This window comes from Coregonus lavaretus (genome assembly GCF_964263955.1).
Source record: "Coregonus lavaretus genome assembly, chromosome: 34".
Classification (NCBI taxonomy): Eukaryota; Metazoa; Chordata; class Actinopteri; order Salmoniformes; family Salmonidae; genus Coregonus; species Coregonus lavaretus.
Genome location: NC_140021.1, coordinates 32350781 through 32371186, shown reverse-complemented (window position 1 = coordinate 32371186; position 20406 = coordinate 32350781). Strand labels below are relative to the sequence as shown.

The window sequence follows — 20406 nt, the reverse complement described above, 5'->3', positions numbered from 1 at the left end:
ACTACTTTTGACCAGGGCCAATAGGATTCTGGTCAAAAGTAATGCACTATAAAGGGAATAGGGTGCCATTTGGGACGCATTGCTTGGCTAGGGCTCCCATCTTCAACACACAGAGACATGGTTTACAGTTGATCCCGGGTAAGAAACCCACAGATTGCCTTTTTTGTCTGAGTCACAGACAACTCCTCCACTTACCATAAATCGCCTGGCCAAGTAGTCAGGGAGTCCCTAATATATACGGACGTCAGAAACAATCAAATGAGCTCTCATCTGGCTCGCAAGGCGTCAGAGTGAAATGTACACACACACACACACACTCCTACTCAAACCAGCACCCTGACACCCCCAGGCATTCCGTCACGACGCACCAATTAACCAGCCCTCCTGCCCGGCACCCCCATACCCTGCATGGGCACTAAAAGCGTGAAAGTAGGGGGGTTCAAGGTGTCATGCCAGACACCATTCATACATTTTTCACTCCCCATACGCCGACGACGGGCATTAACCTAGTTAGAACATCCATTCACCCGCCTGCCGTGTTTTTAAAGCCACTCACTGGTGAAATAGGCTGGCCTGGCACTAGCCGCTAGCACTGACCGTCTAGCTGTAGCTAAGTGGACACAGACTGGGTACCAGTCTATTGTGGTGGGATTACCCAGCTGCTCGTGCCGGCCAGGCGTTAATACACGAAGGGGCTAATAGCGTGTCGCTAGGGGTAATTGGGGAGGCGTCTCAGGACATTGGAGGAGCAGGAGGTTAATGTGCCGGACGGGGCCCACTGATTGGCCAGTGGCTTATTGAAGGTAAGCTCCGCTCAAGGCAAGGTCTAATGATCCTCTTTGCGGAAGGAAGCAGGGAAGCCGCGCTTCTTTGTTCGCATCGATTGCCTCTAGAGATTTAAGATGGAGTGTGCTTACTCTGCAAAGTAAGCTTTGAGGTTGTGTTGCCAAATCACAGAACTTCACCGATGTTCTATAGCTAATCACATGGGGGTGCTAGCTACCCCTTCCCTCCCCCCTAAATCAGAGAGTGTCACCACATGTCCTGACCTGTGACCTCTGACCACTAGTAGCCCCTCATCATCCTTAGTGTTGTTGACGCTTCTGTCACACTGCCAAACATAATGAGCCACTGCAGCTCTGCTAAAGGGAACTAACAAGTATTTCATGAATTGACAGTTGAAAATAAATGCATCCTATTATAAAGGACAAGCGAGGAAATATGGATATAAATAAATAGAAGATTAAATCTTATCGATGTCTTTTTTTCATTCTATCTCCGCCCCCAGCAATGTATCTGCCTTGTATGCTAAAACATCCTGTCATGATGATGGAGTATTTCAGAGAGCTGGATGTCTGCTGCCGCATGCTGTGTGTTGCAGACACACACACGAACGCACACAGCCATATGCATGCACACACACACACACACGCACACACACACACACACACACACACACACACACACACACACACACACACGCACACAGCCATATGCATGCACACACACAAGAACACACAGAACGTGCCAAGTCCTGAGAGTTTTCTGTTTGTAATGTACATGTTAATCCATGTGTTGCAGATGACTAATCCTGCCATCCAGAATGACTTCAGCTACTACAGGAGAACGTTGAGCCGCATGCGGATCAACAATACACCGGTGAGCTGACTACTGACCTCTTTAATCTGAGGGGCTGATGGTCCTTTCCCCCTGAGGCTACAGCCACAGACATTTTGCGTCCGAAAATTACGGATTAAGTCAATGGTTTTTCAATGGCAGTCATCCGCTGCACTGACAGATGGACGAAGATGATTGTCCGTCAAAAAATGCACAATATGTCAGCCTTTGGGCGTATGCAACTCGTCTGAAAATAGTTTACTTGAGCCACTGGGGACTCAAAGGGGGTTTGAGGCGCTCACTGGAGCACAGGGGGCGGTATTATTCAGATGAGATGTATTCTTGCGATAGCATGGCAGGCGTTTAAAGGACAATTCAGCCTCCTATCTCCACACAGCCATGCTTCAAAATGACAGCCGGTGTACCTTTTTCAATGGCACCAAGGACATCTGAGAAAGGTCTGAATTTTTTACTTTAGTGAATAAAGTGAACGGAATCTGCCCGTGTTCATCTCGTCTGGATTTTTATCTATACTGAACAAAAATAGAAATGCAACATGTAAAGTGTTGGTCCCATGTTTCATGCGCTGAAATAAAAGATCCCAGAAATGTTCCATATGCACAAAAAGCTTATTTCTCTCAAATTTTGTGCACACATTTGTTTACATCCCTGTTAGTGAGCATTTCTCCTTTGCCAAGATAATCCATCCACCTGACAGGTGTGGCATATCAAGAAGCTGATTAAACAGCATGATCATTACACAGGTGCACCTTGTGCTGGGGACAATAAAAAGCCACTCTAAAATGTGCAGTTTTGTCACACAACACAATGACAGATGTCTTAAATTGAGGGAGTGTGCAATTGTCATGCTGACTGCAGGAATGTCCACCAGAGCTGTTGCCTCCAACGTTGTTTTAGAGAATTTGGCAGTACGTCCAACCAGCCTCACAACCGCAGACCACGTGTAACCACGCCAGCCCAGGACCTCCACATCTCGACTGCTGATGAAACTGAGATGTATTTCTGTCTGTAATAAAGCCCTTTTGTGGAGAAAAACTCCTTCTGATTGGCTGGGCCTGGCTCCCCAGTGGGTGGGCCTGGCTCCCAAGTGGGTGGGCTTATGCCATCCCAGGCCCACCCATGGCTGCGCCCCTGCCCATTCATGTGAAATCCATAGATTAGGGCCTAATGAGTTTATTTCAGTTGACTGTTGCATGTTGCATTTATATTTTTGTTCAGTATATGTAGCTGTAGCTTTATCCCCCCTACGTGAATATGCCATTAGGAAAATGGCCCCAGATGGTCAGATCTGTCACTGCTAGAGCCCGTCTCTGCGTCTCAAATGACACACCCTATTTCCTATAAAGTGCACTACTTTTGATCAGGGCCCACAGGGATCTGGATCTGGTCAAAAGTAGTGCACTATGTAGGGAATAGGGTGCCATTTGGGACGCATCCCATCTATAGCCAGGCACATTTGGGACACAGACCATCTATAGCCAGGCACTGAAAACTCTCCACCCCAGCAGGACAGAGGAGCATTACTTCATTCTCAGTGTTCAGGCACTGACTACTGGAATCACGACCGTTATCTGTTCTGGTGGAAAATACATTAGTTCTTATTCAAATGTGATAATTGTTTTATGTGACACGTCTTCACATCCCAGAGGATTATTCATATTATTCCGCATTAGAGAAAAAAGGCTCAGTCTTTAAGGCAGAAAAATGGTCTCCTTGCCGTTACTGAATATAGAGTGTTTCTCTACCAGCATCTACTTTCTCCAAAATATTCAGTGTTTGTAAAGCGACAACATTGATGAAGTTCCTTGGTTTTTCAGGCAGAGGGGGAGAATGAAGTCAACAACGAGCTGGCCAATCGGATATCTCTGTTCTACGCCGACGCCACGCCCGTGTTGAAGACGTTAAGCGATGGCACGACAAAGTTTGTCTCAGAGGTAAGAGGCCATCGAAAGTGGTTTCACAGCTTCCTTACTTGGCAAACTTGATATCTGACACATTGCCCATCAGTAATTGAAGTGACCAATGCAACAATGTGGTTTACTGTAGTAAAAAACATCCCGTCTCTTTCTGTTGGCCTAGAATAAGAACTTGCCCATCGAGAACACGACAGACTGCTTAAGCACGATGGCGAGCGTGTGCAAAGTCATGTTGGAAACGCCGTAAGTGATCCCATCCACTTCCTCACTAAATCAAGACAATGTCAATGTCTGCAGAAATCGTGGATCTGGTCTCAGAGTAGGAGTGCTGATCTATGATCAGTATTGCCTTTAAGATCATAAGGAAAATGGTGTAGGGCAGCGATCATCAACTAGACTCAGCCGCGGGCTGATTTTTTTATTGAGCGGATAGTCAGGAGACCGGAACATAATTACAAAGAATTTGTAGACTGCAAATGGGCCGCAAGAAGCCCTAAACAGATATAATATTTAACAAAAATATTATCATTTCAAACCTTGCTTACATTTGTATACGATCACATATCTCTCTATTATGCGTGTAAAGTGATCTATACTGTTCTGGAACATAAAATAACATGATTAACCGGTTCCCATGCTTTTAAAATAACGTCTCTGTTCTGGGACAGTACAGATCACTTTTGTTCCTGGTTGTGAGTCTGTTCCTCAAAATTGTTTGTTCTTTTCGGTTTTCTGTTCTGTTCCCTGAACCGGTTCCAACCCCTGCTTCGAGCTGATTTGCTGATGTTTTTACAATATTTTATGTTAACAAAAAGAAGAAAAAAAATTACTTGGGGGGCCAAATAAAATCCCCCACCAGTTGGGGAACCCTGGTGTAGGGTGTCCACCCACTCTACACAGAGTGGGTGAAAAATGCACTTTGGTGATGAAATGTCACTTCTTTATGTTAGAAAATACATTTTACTTAGATATATGATTCTTCATGTTCTGAATTGTTCAGTGGTGGCTTTCTCTAACATATCATTAACATTATATCTAAAAAGTCGGATTTCATAACCTAATACATCCGATAATAAGCAAAGAGCGCTGAGCAGCAACTTTTTAGTATTTTACATGTTGTGAGCTCAGTGCTCTGTTGACATTTCACAGAGATATGCTTGTTTTTGTGAGAAATCTTCAAAAAAATAACAGGAATTTCGCATTAATATGAAAGCATATACTAAAATATGAAACTACTACAAGTCATGTCTCAAAATCAATATCTATCTTACCTTTATATTGTTTTATGTCCTCAGTTAGCCTTAATTCTCGCACAGCATCCAGTCTAGCTGACATAATGATTTTCCTGATTGTTGACCCCTTTTTATTTCTGGCCTCCATTGATTTAGTCACCCTAATTTTGGCCATCCTACAAGGGTAAAAACTTAAATATCTTTGAACGGATTATGATCGAGACATGAGGTTTGGACCATTGGTTTTCTTAGAGGAGTATCTATAAAATATTAACATATTATTTTACCCATTGGTCAAAAGAGGCATTTTTGATTGGACACCTTATTATATGGACAGGGGAAACATGATCCTTGATCAGCAATCTCAGTGCCTTTCTATGTTTCCAGGGAGTACCGTAGCCGCTTCACCAGTGAGGAGACGGTCTCGTTCTGCCTGCGTGTCATGGTTGGCGTCATCATCCTGTACGACTATGTGCATCCTGTCGGAGCCTTTTCCAAGTCTTCCAAAATTGATGTGAGTGCAGGGTGGAGCTATGTCATCAAGGCTCCCAGTCCCAGAGGATTGGCCACACACACGCACACACACACACACAAAACTGATTTATCTCAACATGGTGTTTTCTGCTTCACAGATGAAAGGGTGCATCAAGGTCCTCCGAGATCAACCGCCCAACAGTGTAGAAGGTCTTTTAAACGCTCTCAGGTAAGGCCCACCCTGTCTGTAGCTGAACAATGCTTTTCTTTAACAGAGAAGATGTTTTACTGAATACTGTTGCAACTTTTTTCCTCTCACACTTACTTTAACAGACAGTATCATACTTACTGTGAAATAAAATACAGCCATATTTGGCCACATTTCCTTAATTATTCTTTTTTTTTAACAAGTTAAGAGGGACTAAAATCGATATGTGTTGTTTAGTGTTTGTGTTAAATCTGGAATCCCACAGTTTTAGATTATTGAAGATCAGAGAGGATTACATTTCTTTGAGCCCCGGCCCCCTGCTCTCTTCTTAAATCTAAGTGGCTCGCGCTCTCGCAGCTGTTCGCAGCTGACACAGCCATTTTCGTGGCAACCGCGCTCACATCTGCACATCACATCATCAGGTCCTTTGGGCACGCTCAGTCACTCTCTTCCAGTCACGTGAGGTCACTCCTGAGTCAAAGCCTCCAGCCTTCATTTCTCTTTCGTTCCGTCTCTGTGGGGAGAACGCCAGACTGGAAATCAAAGTTCAGAGCTGTGAATCTGTCATCAAGGCTTTCTCACACTCTCTGCGAGAGCAGTCGTGTTACGTTCACAGATCCTGGCACTGATCGCTCTGTCTGGTCTGTCTGTTCATCTGTCCCTCGCAGGTACACAACCAAGCATTTGAATGACGAATCGACCAACAAGACCATCAAGAGCATGCTGCAGTAGGACTGAAACTCTGGTACAACCGCTCGCCTCACGCCCGGTTTCGGGAGACATCGACGCTCTCTCCCCATGACGTCGGTGCACAGAATGTTTTGTTTTATTTTAAATGGAGAAAGAGCTGCACTTTTTATAATGCAAAATGCTACTGCCATTATGCACGTATTTTATGTGCCAAGAAATATGTTGCTGAGATTTAAATGTTTTCGATAAAGGCCATACAACAAGATGGCAGCTGTGAAAGCATTGTGGATTCTCTGTTGTTTTAAAAAAATGCTTTTGTTTTTCCCTGTGTAAGGGATGGGAGTGCTTTGACTTGAACATTTTAAAAAGAGAGATGTATAGAGAAATATATATTATTTTTGTTTCATTTATTATTTAATATTACATCTTCTGCATGACGAAATGATGTATTTCTTCTATTTAAAAAAAGAATGGTTCAAGTTTAATTTGTCTGCTCAGTTGTGTGTTTAATGTTTTGTTCTCTGAATGGTACTTGTCGGAATTAAGATGATTAAAAAGATAGTACTGTTAATGTTTTATATTTTTTATAGGTTTTGAGTGTATGCCATTTTTCATAGTTGTGTTGTATTTTTCATTTGAACATTTCAAACTGTGATGTGTGCAAATCAATTTAAAGTTGGGAGTCTGTACTGTTGTTGACAGTATGTTGCCGCTGGAAAAAATAAACAGAGAACTCCTGTTTTCTACAAATGACTCTGTGCTTACCTGCATCTTTTCTAGAAAACACCATGTAGTCAAACTTAGCTAGTGCAAGAAAAAGAATTTCTAGACAATAAAATACGCTATATATACAAAAGTATGTGGACACCCCTTCAAATTAGTGGATTTGGCTATTTCAGCCACACCCATTGCTGACGGGTGTATAAATTCAAGCACACAGTGATGCAATCGCCATAGACAAAAATTGGCAGTAGAATGGCCTTACTGAAGAGCTCAGTGACTTTAAACGTGGCACTGTCATAGGATGCCACCTTTTCAACAAGTCAGATCGTCACATTTCTGCCCTGCTAGTGCTGCCCCACTGTAAGTGCTGTTATTGTGAAGTGGAAACGTCTAGGAGCAATAACGGCTCAGCCGCGAAGTGGTAGGCCACACAAGCTCACAGAACGGGACCGCCAAGTGCTGAAAAATCATCTGTCCTCGGTTGCAACACTCACTACCGAGTTTCAAACTGCCTCTGGAAGCAACGTCAGCACAATAACTGTTCGTCGGGAGCTTCATGAAATGGGTTTCCATGGCCGAGCAGCCGCACACAAGCCTAAGATCACCATGCGCAATGCCAAGTGTCGGAGTAGTGGAAACGCGTTCTCTGGCGTGATGAATCACGCTTCACCATGTGGCAGTCCGATGGACGAATCTGGGTTTGGTGGATGCCAGGAGAACGCTACCTGCCCCAATGCATAGTGCCAACTGTAAAGTTTGGTGGAGAAGGAATAACGGTCTGGGGCTGTTTTTCATGGTTCGGGCTAGGCCCCTTAGTTCCAGTGAAGGGAAATCTTAACGCCACAGCATACAATGACATTCTAGACAATTCTGTGCTTCCAACTTTGTGGCAACAGTTTGGGGAAGGCCCTTTCCTGTTTCAGCATGATAATACCCCCGTGTACAAAGCGAGGTCAATACAGAAATGGTTTGTCGAGACCGGTGTGGAAGAACTTGACTGGCCTGCACAGAGCCCTGACCTCAACCCCATCGAACACCTTTGGGATGAATTGGAATGCCGACTGCGAGCCAGGTCTAATCGCCCAACATCAGTGCCCGACCTCACTAATGCTCTTGTGGCTGAATAGAAGCAAGTCCCCGCAGCAATGTTCCAACATCTAGTGGAAAGCCTTCCCAGAAGAGTGGAGGCTGTTATAGCAGCAAAGTGGTGATCAACTCCATATTAATGCCCATGATTCTGGAATGAGATGTTCGACGAGCAGGTGTCCACATACTTTTGGTAATGTAGTGTACGTTACGGGATGTTTGACTCACCAAACAGACTTGCTGAAAAGAATAACATTAATTTGTGTATGGAGGTTCCAGTTTAATGGAACTGCAATAAACTGCTAGGGCAACAACCGATCAATCAGTCAAAGCTAAATTATATTATCCCCCACCAGTTAGTCTATCTACACACCACACATGGGAGGCAGGGCCAGAAGAGGTCACCATTTCTTCAGTATAAGGCATGGGTGGGCAACTCTGGTCCTCGGGATCTGCAGCGTTTGGTCATTGCTATTCTTGGTAACTAAGAGTAGGAGTGCTGATTTAGGATCAGTTTTTGCCTTTTAGATCACAATGAATATGATTACATGGACAGGGGGGACCTGATCCTGGATCAGCAGTCATACTTTGAGACACTTGATGAATAAGACATAGCAAAGGTGTGTGACATTATCACAGCAGGTAAGCGCTTCCAGTTCAGAAAAATATGTGTGGGTGCAAGGTGTAGTTGTCTAAAGAAAGATGCTGCATAAACATTGCTAATGCAGGTTTTATTGAATCTGGCTCCAAGATAAAGGGTCAATTTTATATATTTGCCATAAATTTGATTTCTTCATGTATTTTTTGAAGGACACAGATGGGAAAACATCAGCGAAGTAGTGATTTGAGGCCAGAACAAATGGTTTAATATCATGTTTGATTCTTGAACGTTAAAATGTTACTTCCCTTTCAACATTGACAGGTTTAATTTTGTGTGCTCTTTTTGCTCTTTGTCAAAATTTGAATTAATGACATAATGTTCTCTACCTATATAGTACAATAAATATGCCAAGTTCATGTTAAGTTCAAAAGAATACAAGATAAAATTGCTGACCATTAAACTTTCAAGCCAATTATCTCAGAATCCTCTTTTTGCAGATAGAACCTTGTAGTCCCAAGCTCTCGACTTCTCTCCTTGAAAATATTAACAGGATATCAAACAAATTCCATGTCCACCTATTCATTCACAGAATGTGTAACCATGTCCCAAGGATCCCAGATAACCATTGTGGTTATTCGCACGTGTATCTGCTCTCACATTGACTAGAATGGTCCCACCTGATCTTACCTCCTCCCGACTGCCTTCCATTTTTTAAGACATTTATTTTCATTATTAGAGTGGCCAATGGAGAGCCTGGTCAAAATAATGGAACATCTGTGGTATACTTCCCTCTCCTTGTAGAGGGCATTCCAGTGACATTGCTCACTTCTTTTTGGATCCTCCCTCTACATTCATTTGTTTCCTCTCATTCTCCCATAAACAATGTGAAGACGCTAACAGTAGAAACACTCTGAAATTCTTCCAAACTGTCTTTTTCTTTTATATGACATTGACAGAGAGAGAGAGAGAGAGTGGGCTAGTCCTTGGGTGGGCACTGCGGTACTATCTGCAGTATGTTAGAGAAACATTCAGGGTCAGAGAGAGAGAGAGAGAGAGAGAGTAGTGATTTGAGGCCATAAACAAACGGTTTCATATCATGTTCGATTCTTCAACGTTAAAATTGGACTTCCCTTTCATGGCACGTAGGTCAACATTTCCATTTCCAATTTAGTGCGCTCTTTTTGTTCTTAATGAAACACTTCGAGAGCTTGGGACTACAAGGTTCTCTCTGCATTTTTGTCAAAATGTAGTTATTGACATAGCCTTGTTCTGTTTAATGTTCTCTACCTATATAGTACTCTAAATACCCCCAATTTATGTTGTTAAGTTCAAAGGAATACAATATAAAAATTGCTGACACCATTCAAACCAATGAGGGTTCGGAACTTTAAAGCCAATTATCTCAGAATCATATTTTTACAGATAGAACCTTGTAGTCCCAAGCTCTCGATTTCTCTCCTTGTAAATATTAACGGGATATCGATCAAGTTCCATGTCCGCCCATTCATTCACAGAATGTGTCACCGTGTTTGACTCATTGGCTTTCCTCTTTTATAGCCCTCTCCTCCTAATGGGTAATTCTAAAAACACTGGGAGAATGATCAGTATACCTCCCTCTCCTTGTAGAGGGCATTCTAGTGACATTGCTCACTTCTTTTGGCATCCTCCCTCTACATTCACTTGTTTCCTCTCATTCTCCCATAAACAATGTGAAGACCCTAACAGTAGAAACACTCTGAAATTCTTCCGAACTGTCTTCTCTTTTATATGACATTGCCAGAGAGAGAGAGAGAGAGAGTGGGCTAGTCCTTGGGTGGGCACTGCGGTATTATCTGCAGTATGTTAGAGAAACATTCAGGGTCAGAGAGAGAGAGAGAGAGAGCATGTTGATGGGTGTGTCCCTCAGCTCTGCAGCATCACTGCACTTGCAGAGACGGGGAGGGAGGAGAAGTAAGGGGCAAGGAAAGGGAGAGAGAGGGAGGGAGAGAGAGGGAGGGAGAGAGAGGGAGAGCAGGTTGGTGTTGGGTGGGGTCTTACATCCTATGGATGTCCTTGAGGGAAGGAGGAAATCAAAAGGAGACAGAAAGTCTAGGATTGGGTAGTGAAAATGGAATACAACTGTATCAAAGCACCACAGTTCAGTTCAGATGCAAAATGTATAACGCGCTCGTTGGGCGTGGAACCATCTCCCTTCGAATGGCACTCCGTCACCCTGACAACCTCCCAGCGTGTTGTGGCAACCTTCCTCTTCGCCGGCCCCTCTCCCACTGTGACACACAATGCAGTACCTCTCCGCTCTCCGCTCTTCTCTCATCAGTTATCACGAGGCTCCCATGGAGCTACAGTAGAAAGGAACACTGTGATATCCGCATGAAAGCTCCCCTTCTCAGTGGGAAAATAGTCTGATCGAGATCTAATGGTCTATTACTGTTGTTTTTTGGTTTGGTTGTGCATCATTCATGACCAATATGCCGCAAATCTTCAACAATTCGACAATAATTGTAATTGACAAGATGTTACATTACAAAATGCTAATTTCTTGTAATTGCGATTATGGTTAGCCTGTACAGTACCATGTAATTCCCTGGTGTTTTTAGGGTACTCTGCTCCCAATTATTGATTCCCCACCTCACCTCACCTCAAGCAGATGGGCTAGAGAACAGAAAATAACAGAGGAGATGATGACCTTCAGGGCCTCCCGCTAAGCTAAGGGAACAGAACATACTTACAGTGGCAGACACACAGGGAGACGGACAAGTCATCATGGCTTCCCTTTGGATGAGGGCTCCCCAGAGGTATAGTGAATTATGATGTTGGTCACACCCCACAGCCTTGTACATCACTTTCACATGACCCCTATCACTCATTGTGGGTTTAGGAGTGTGTCACCATATGGCTTGCATTGTCACAGCTCTCTGAGAAAGGATCGATATACAGTTGTTGTGGTGGGCCATATTTAAGGGTGACTGATATGGCTTCACTTACAGCCAGTGAAAGGGCAGACAGAGGTCAATCTAGGGGTATTTTGAAACAACACATTTCTGTCAGATTTGCTGATCATGCATGACGTCTCGAGATGGATGGATGACAGTTTGACCTGGGAACTAGATGATAGAGAATGTTTTATGGTACACACAGAGTGTATATCATGCCATGTATGGTGATGGCTCATCCTGGTCCTAAATGGCTTCAGTGGGTTTGATCACTTTGGTATTGAATCAGGACAGGTAATTATAGTAAATGTATTGTACTGTAGTTACAGTATAACAGGGTACCTGTTGGCAATGCCGACCTTGAGGGTGAAGGTCTCTAATACTCAGAATTTCCTCTGGTGTGCGTAACAGTCCACCATCTCTTCTTAGAATACTGTCAACACGGACACCCACTTTGTCTTTAGTACAGTCTATTCTCAGATCTGAGATGTGGGCCAACATAGTGATACAAGAAGACCCTGGTAAACCACAAGCTGCAACTGTCTGCTGCCCACTTTCACAAGAGCTGGTACAGTGTGAGCTCTGAGGGTGTATAACATCTTTTCCATCTCTGGGTGAATCACAAATGACACCCTGTTCCCTATATAGTGCACTACTTTTGACCAGGGCCCATATGGCTCTGGTCAGAAGTTGTGCACTATCTAGGGAATAGGGTGCAATTTGTGACGCATCCTCTGACACAAATGAGTGTTTGAGAAGGAGCTGTAACTGTGTCCTGTCAAGGTTGTCAAATCGAGAAACAAGAGTTACGAGATGGTGTTTCTGGTGTGACTAATCAATAAAGTGTTGATTTGGGCCCTCACCAGCCTCCTTAATAACCAATAACAGGTTAATTAACAGTCATGCTTCTAGGTAGGCCGACAGGGTCCACTAATCCCCTCCCTTACTACACTAAACAACGCTACGACCGTTTCACATGGGTCTCTCAGGAAACTCAGGCAATTAGAATTTTGAGAATGAAAGTACTTTCCATTTCTGACTCACATTTCAAATTGATACTATGACTTGTAGGAACTCCTCTGCATTTCATGCGGTGTTTATCAGTTTATCTGGTTCCAATGTTTACTTTATTTTCCAATGTCTGACGCTGACAGTGTGATATCTACCATAATAACATGTGCTAAACTGAAGAGGAATAACTAACTGTCAGTTATTTGTCTTTAATGTGTATCTTCTTCATTTCAGTGAAAACTCAACAGAAAACAACAGTGTTCTCTATCCGTAAACCACAGCCTCCTAACACATTGCTCATCTGGTTCTCTAGAGAGATGGGTTCACTTTTCTAAGAAAGTCAACGGTTCTCCTCCGAGACCACCCGGCACTCCACACACACGCACGCACGCACGCACGCACGCACGCACGCACGCACGCACGCACGCACACACACACACACACACACACACACACACACACACACACACACACACACACACACACACACACACACACACACACACACACACACACACACACACACACACACACACACACACATACACACACACACACACACACACACACACACACACAAATAAACAAACAAACTTAGGGCTGGATTCAATCCATAGCGCCGAAGTATCGCGGTTAGTTGATACATATAATACCTATCTAGGCATTGTAAGATCTGGCATGCGCCAGCAACGTCTGAGCAGAGGAACATGAATGACATGTTACAGCAATCTGGTGCCCGACTACATAGTAGATTAATTGGTACGCAACCATTGGTTGATGCATGCTACGTCTGAGCAGGGGAGCGAGACCAATATCTGAGGTGCTGCTCGTAGCAATGTCATCTCACTGAATCTACATTTTAAATTACAAGTAAATCTCAATGTGACCTGCCAGATTCAGAAGCTTGAAAACCCCATTAGAATGATTATTTTTTAAACCCCATTAAATGTTTTTAAACCCCATTAAATGTTTTTAAACCCCATTAAATGTTTTTAAACCCCATTAAATGTTTTGCCCAAAATTGTTAGAAATAATGTATACAACTGAACATACAGTAATTATTTTATTTGAGTTAGTTTTGGAGTCAAAGATAATAGTTTCAGTATAGTTTTCGTTTTTCAAACATGTTTATTAATTATTTTATTTCAGTTTACTAAATAGTTTTTTCATGAGAGTTTTAATATAATATTATTATTAACTTGTTAATAATAATTGTGTTAATATGAACAGTAGGCCTATCACTGCATAATAAAGAGCTGGGCTGAGCTTAGGTAACATCACCTGTGCATCCCAAATGGCACTCCTACCTATGGGCCCTGGTCAAAAGTAGTGCCCTATAAAGGAATAGGGTGCCAGTTGGGAAACAGTCACTGTAATCTACTACTACTCTTGAGTATGTTCTTGTGAGGACGAAAGAAGCACTCGCACTCCCCCTACTGTATTACCTCACGCTTCACCTCCATATTCACTGAACCTTCTTCCAGCCAGGACAATGGCAACAATAGAGATATACACAAAGCAAATGTTTTACTTCATAGCTAGCTACATGTGAATCGTAATAATCTAGCTAGCCAGGCAAAAATAATCTAAAACTAATGTTATGCAAGGTAGATGTCAGTTCTTCGTGGGTAGCTAGCTAGCTAACAATTCTTCATGGCTATCTGGTTAGCCCTATTGACTTACTATGGGCTTGCGATCTACGCACACTACAGTGGGCATTGTAGGCAGGTAAACATGCCAAAACTAACACAGCATGTATTTATTAACATATCAAGATAAAATATTGTAGTCAGGCAACATAAAAGGGGTGATGATATTAATTAGCAATAATTTTGATCCGAATGTGCAAATTGTTCAAACAGATCCGCAAGGTAGATGGATTCTTTTAAATATGTTATTTGACCATAACCAAATTTTGCTCATTAATCTATACTGTACAAATAATGATGATCCACGCTTCTTTGAAAATAAATATAATAATTGATCAAGCCTACAAGCAATACAAGACTCTATTATTATGGTGGGAGATTATAATATGGTTTTAAATACCTCAATGGGCCGTAAAGGAAATCGGACTAAAAATTATCACCCTTATGCACTTAAGGAAATGACGAATGTCATGGATATATTGGCACTAGTGGATATATGGAGGCTTAAATATCCTGACCTAGTGAGATATACAATACATGGCGGAGGCTCAATCAAGCTAGTCATCTTGACTACTTTCTTATGTCATTCTCGCTGCCACCAAAAGTTTAACAAAGTGTTGATAGGGGACAGAATGCGGTCGGACAATCAAATAATTGGCATGTAGTGTACCAGTCAAAAGTTTGGACACACCTACTCATTCCAAGTTTTTTCTTTATTTTTACTATTTTCTACATTGTAGAATAATAGTGAACACATCAAAACTATGAAATAAAACATATGGAATCATGTAGTAATCAAGAAAGTGTTAAACAAATCAAAAAATATTTTATATTTGAGATTCTTCAAAGTAGCCACCCTTTGCCTTGATGACAGCTTTGCACACTCTTGGCATTCTCTCAACCAGCTTCATGAGGTAGTCACCTGGAATGCATTTCAATTAACAGGTGTGCCTTGTTAAAAGTTAATTTGTGAAATTTCTGCAGCGATACGCCATCCCATCTGGTTTGCGCTTAGTGGGACTATAATTTTTTTTTCAACAGGACAATGACCCAAAACACACCTCCAGGCTGTGGAAGGGCTATTTGACCAAGGAGAGTGATGGAGTGCTGCATCAGATGACCTGGCCTCCACAATCACCTGACCTCAACCCAATTGAGATGGTTTGGGATGAGTTGGACTGCAGAGTGAAGGAAAAGCAGCAAACAAGTGCTCAGCATATGTGGGAACTCCCTCAAGACTGTTGGAAAATTATTACTGAAACAGGACCCAAGTGGTAAATATAAAGATCCAGTCCATTGAAAAAATTGGAGGCCCCTTACATTTCAGTGTTGTGATGCAAAAATTCTAGCAAAATGCATAGCGCATAGAATTTAAAAAGTATTGGCGCAGTGGTCTAAGGCACAGCATCGCAGTCCTAGCTGTGCCACTAGAGATCCTGGTTCGAATCCAGGCTCTGTCGTAGCCGGCCGCGACCGGGAGACCCATGGGGCGGCGCACAATTGGCCCAGCGTCGTCTAGGGTAGGGGAGGGAATGGCCGGCAGGGGATGTAGCTCAGTTTGTAGAGCATGGCGTTTGCAACGCCAGGGTTGTGGGTTCGATTCCCACGGGGGGTATAAAAAAAATAAAAAAATAATGTATGCACTAACTGTAAGTCGCTCTGGATAAGAGCGTCTGCTAAATGACTTAAATGTAAATGTAAAATGATATTATTCATCCTAATCAGACAGGTTTTTTACATGGACGATACATTGGAGATAATATAAGACAAGTATTGGAAACAATAGAACACTATGAATAATCTGGGAAACCAGGCCTGGTATTCATAGCTGACTTTGAAAAGGCTTTTGATAAAGTACGATTGGAATTTATATATAAAGGCCTGGAATATTTCAATTTTGGAGAATCTCTTATACAATTGGGTAAAGTTATGTATAGTAACCCTAGGTGTAAAATAGTAAATGATGGCTACTTCTCAGAAAGTATTAAACTGTCAAGAGGAGTAAAACAAGGTTGTCCACTATTGGCATATCTATTTATTATGGCCATCGAAATGTTACTTATTAAAATCTGATCCAACAATAATATCAAGGGCCTAGAAATCCAGGGCTTAAAAACAAAGGTGTCATTGTACACTGATGATTCATGTTTTAATTTATATCCACAATTTGGATCCCTCCACAGCCTCATAGAGGATCTAGATAATGTTTCTAACCTCTCTGGATTACAACCAAATTATGATGTGTACTATATTACGTATTGGATCACAAACACTTTTACATTACCATGTAGTTTACCAATAAAATGGTCTGATGGTAAAGTGGACATACTCGGTATTCATATCCCGAAATAAATAAATGATGTCACTACAATACATTTTAATAGAAAGTTAGCAAAAATAGATAAGATCTTGCTACCGTGGAAAGGAAAATACCTGTCTATTTGTGGAAAAATCCCCCTGATTAACTCTTTAGTCATATCCCAGTTTACCTATTTGCTTATGGCCTTGCCTACACCTAACATATTGTTTTTTAAATTATATGAGCAAAAAATATTCCATTTTAGTTGGAACAGCAAGCCAGACAAAATTAAATGGTCCTAATAAGAAATTATTAAATATTAAAGCATTAGACCTCTCACTAAAGGCTTCAGTCATACAAAAGTTATACTTAAATCCGAACTGGTTTTATAGCAGATTAGTAAGAATGTCTCGGCCTTTTTCCCTTTATTCAGATTACAACCTCTAACTTTCGGTTATTTGAAAATGAAATTATCTCCAGAATATTGCTATTTTTTAAAAACTAGTCATAGAAGATTGGTTGCAATTTCAGTTTAATCCACCGGAAAAGACAGAACAAATATTACAACAAATATTATGGTTAAACTCAAATATAAAAAAACTATATTTTTGGAAAACAAATTTAAAAACAGTATAACAGCATATCTTTGTAAATGATATCATAAATAGGACTGGTGGAGTTATGTCACACATGCAGCTAACAAAAATATATGGAAATGTCTGCTCTACTCAAAATTACAACCAACTAATTACAGCATTACCGCAAAAATGGAAGAGGGAAGTGGAAGGGGGAGAAAGTAAGGAACTTGTCTGTCGGCATTGAAGATCAAAATTGGCTATAGAAATAGTGATGAATAAAAAAGTATACCAGTTTCATTTAAGGACCAAAGACCGTACAGCTGTGCGAAAGACTGTAGATTGCAAAATAGTTGGGAAGAGATTTTTGATGTACCGATACCAAGGCACATGGTTTATGAACTGATACACAAAATGACGCTAGATTCAAAACTTAGTGTTTTTCAATTTTAATTATTATACAAAATTCTTGTAACCAATAGAATGTTATATATACAGTGCATTCGGAAAGTGTTCAGACGCCTTCACTTTTTCCACATTTTGTTACGTTACAGCCTTTTCTAAAAAAGTTTTATTTTTAAAAATCCCCTCATCAATCTACACACAATACCCCATAATGACAAAGCAAAAACAGGTTTTTAGATTGTTTTACAATAAAAAATAAAATAAAAATACCTGTCCGTAAGTTATTTAGACCCTTTGCTATGAGACTTGAAATTGAGCTCAGGTGCATCCTGTTTCCATTGATCATCCTTGAGATGTTTCTACAACTTGATTGGAGTCCACCTGTGGTCAATTCAATTGATTGGACATGATTTGGAAAAGCACACACCTGTCTATATAAGGTCCCACATTTGACAGTGCATGTCAGAGTGGAAAACAAGCCATGAGGTCGAAGGAATTGTCCGTAGCGCTCTGAGACAGGATTGTGTCGAGGCACAGATCTGGGGAAAAAAACATGTCTGCAGCATTGAAGGTCCCCAAGAACACAGTGGCCTCCATCATACTTAAATGGAAGAAGTATGGAACCACCAAGACTCTTCCTAAAGCTGGCCGCCCGGCCAAACTGAGCAATCGCGGGAGGTTCTTGGTCAGGGAGTTGACAAAGAACCCGATGGTCACTCTGACAGAGCTCCACAGTTCCTCTGTGGAGATGGGAGAACCTTCCAGAAGGACAACCATCTCTGCAGCACTCCACCAATCAGGCCTTTATGGTAGAGTGGCCAGACGGAAGCCACTCCTCAGTAAAAGTCTCTGAATGTCCTTGAGTGTCCCAGCCAGAGCCCGGACTTGAACCCGATCGAACATCTCTGGAGAGACCTGAAAATAGCTGTGCAGCAACGCTCCCCATCCAACCTGACAGAGCTTGAGAGGATCTGTAGAGAAGAATGGGAGAAACTCCCCAAATACAGGTGTGCCAAGCTTGTAGTGTCAATCTGCAATATTAAAGCTGATCTAGCCCCTAAAAAAGAAAAGAAAAATAACGAGAACCAGCAACATTTCATTCCGAAGTCGTAGTGTATTTTCTCTCGCTACCGCTCAAATAATGTCCGGCATTGATTTCAAGAAATGTTGAGTCATTTTTTACATGGTTGCGTCATATTTCTGTGAATACTTTCCTTTGAAGCTTGCATCGATGCATGGTAGTATGCATTTTGAGAAACACCCTTTGTCTATCTATGTTTTTTGTACTGGCTACCTGCTTCCTGGTCGACGTCCCAAATGGCACCCTATTCGCTACATAGTGAAATGGGTCATGGTCAAAAATAGTGCACTAAATGCCATTTGGGACGTACCCATAATCTAATCACTTCACCAAGACACCATCTGATCTTTCAGATCCAGAGTATGTGGGCTGCTGGTTTTTCTGGCCCAGCCAGACCCTTCCCTTCAGTGACTCTGCTCTGAATCAGACCAGGGGAGAGCTATCAGCAACCAGACACTCAGTAATGCACATAGATTGGATCATGGCAGACATGCTCAATTTCAAAACACAGTACTAGATCTTTTTCCAAATCTTTTTTTCACTATGATAAAGTTTTCAATTCATCGTCAGTTAGGATGACGTAGTTTTTTCTTCCTGTTTTTAGTGTGTTAAAAACACGTACTGGGTTTTTAGAACAGCCCCCAACACTATCACATCACATGCACTTCCAGTTGCAGATTTACTGTAATCAACCTTAACTGCGTCCCAAATGGCACCCTATTCCCTATATGGTCCACTACTTTTGACCAGAGCCATTTGGGCTCTGATCAAAAGTAGTGCACTGTATTGGGGAATAGGTGCCATTTGGGACACAGACCTGTTCTGTTACAGTGGCAAAACCAACTTCCTCAGAGTGTGGTTCAGAAGGGGAGGCGACCGTTTACTGTCAGTCTGGAAGGCATAAATCATAGTGAGACCCCTGATGACTGTGCAACTGTGGTTGAGGTCTCCAAAATTGAGGTTAGTCCTCAGCCATCCCAATACTGAGATGTCTGATGGAACATCCGAATGAGATGTCTGGGTGTGTGAAATATCCCAGGGTGTGCTCTCTCCCAGCCAATGAGATGATGTTTCAGCTTGGCCTTCAGTTTCAGTGGTGGTCCTGGTAGGACCTGTGGTACTGGTACAGTTTCTGTGAAAAATGACGATAAAACAGGGAAGTCAAAGCTACCACAAAGGGAAAGTGTGAGAAGGGGAATTTTGCCATAAAGAAATAGGGTACCAATACACTGTGCCTTAAATCGAGACCAACAATCTAACAATGCAATTACGAGGCAATGTAACACATGAAGTCAGTGAATTTATGATAACTGAATATAGCCTGCCCTACGGTATATGATATTTAAATATGTTTTATTTAACTTAGTTGTTCCATTTAGTCATACAAAATCTGCTATATAAATCATTTGTATAATTTCTGAGGTCGACATGTAGTACTTTATTTCCAAATTGTATCCAGCACTTGTATTCAGAGTTTCCAGGGAGTTGTCCCAAATAGCACCCTATTCCCTATATAGTGCACTACTTTTGATCAGAGCTCTATGGGCCCTGGTCAAAAGTAGTGCACTATAAAGGGAATAGGGTGCCATTTGGGACACCACCTCAGTTTTCCCCTGACAATGATCCATGTGGTACTCTGCTCTGTTCTGTTTTGAGTGAGAGAGTAAGTGAGAGAGAGAGCTCAGGACAGGGCAGCACAGCTGTTCCTTCCTGATCACATTACTGTAATCAAGCCCCATGGCAGTAGTTATCTAGCACTGCCCATGCTGTTCAATTTCATGTCCACCCTTAATACCATTGCTCTTTCCCCAATTGACTCATCTTACATTAGGTTAGAGTGGAGCCTGGTTCAGCCCTGGCTGTCACACTGCCATGCCATTCATCC

The 20406-nt window shown here is 42.0% G+C and overlaps 1 protein-coding gene across 1 annotated transcript in view; it reads left to right on the top strand.

Moving 5' to 3' along the window:
* LOC311109034 (CYFIP-related Rac1 interactor B-like) overlaps positions 1 to 6911 on the top strand; it is a 45052-nt gene extending 38141 nt beyond the window's left edge. The window contains exons 7-12 of the mRNA XM_084151819.1: positions 1582 to 1659; positions 3456 to 3572; positions 3718 to 3797; positions 5174 to 5300; positions 5419 to 5489; positions 6137 to 6911. Of these exons, the coding sequence (XP_084007945.1) occupies positions 1582 to 1659; positions 3456 to 3572; positions 3718 to 3797; positions 5174 to 5300; positions 5419 to 5489; positions 6137 to 6200 (537 nt within the window). The 3' untranslated portion in view covers positions 6201 to 6911. The remainder of the gene's footprint in view (positions 1 to 1581; positions 1660 to 3455; positions 3573 to 3717; positions 3798 to 5173; positions 5301 to 5418; positions 5490 to 6136) is intronic.
* Positions 6912 to 20406: the final 13495 nt, after the last annotated feature.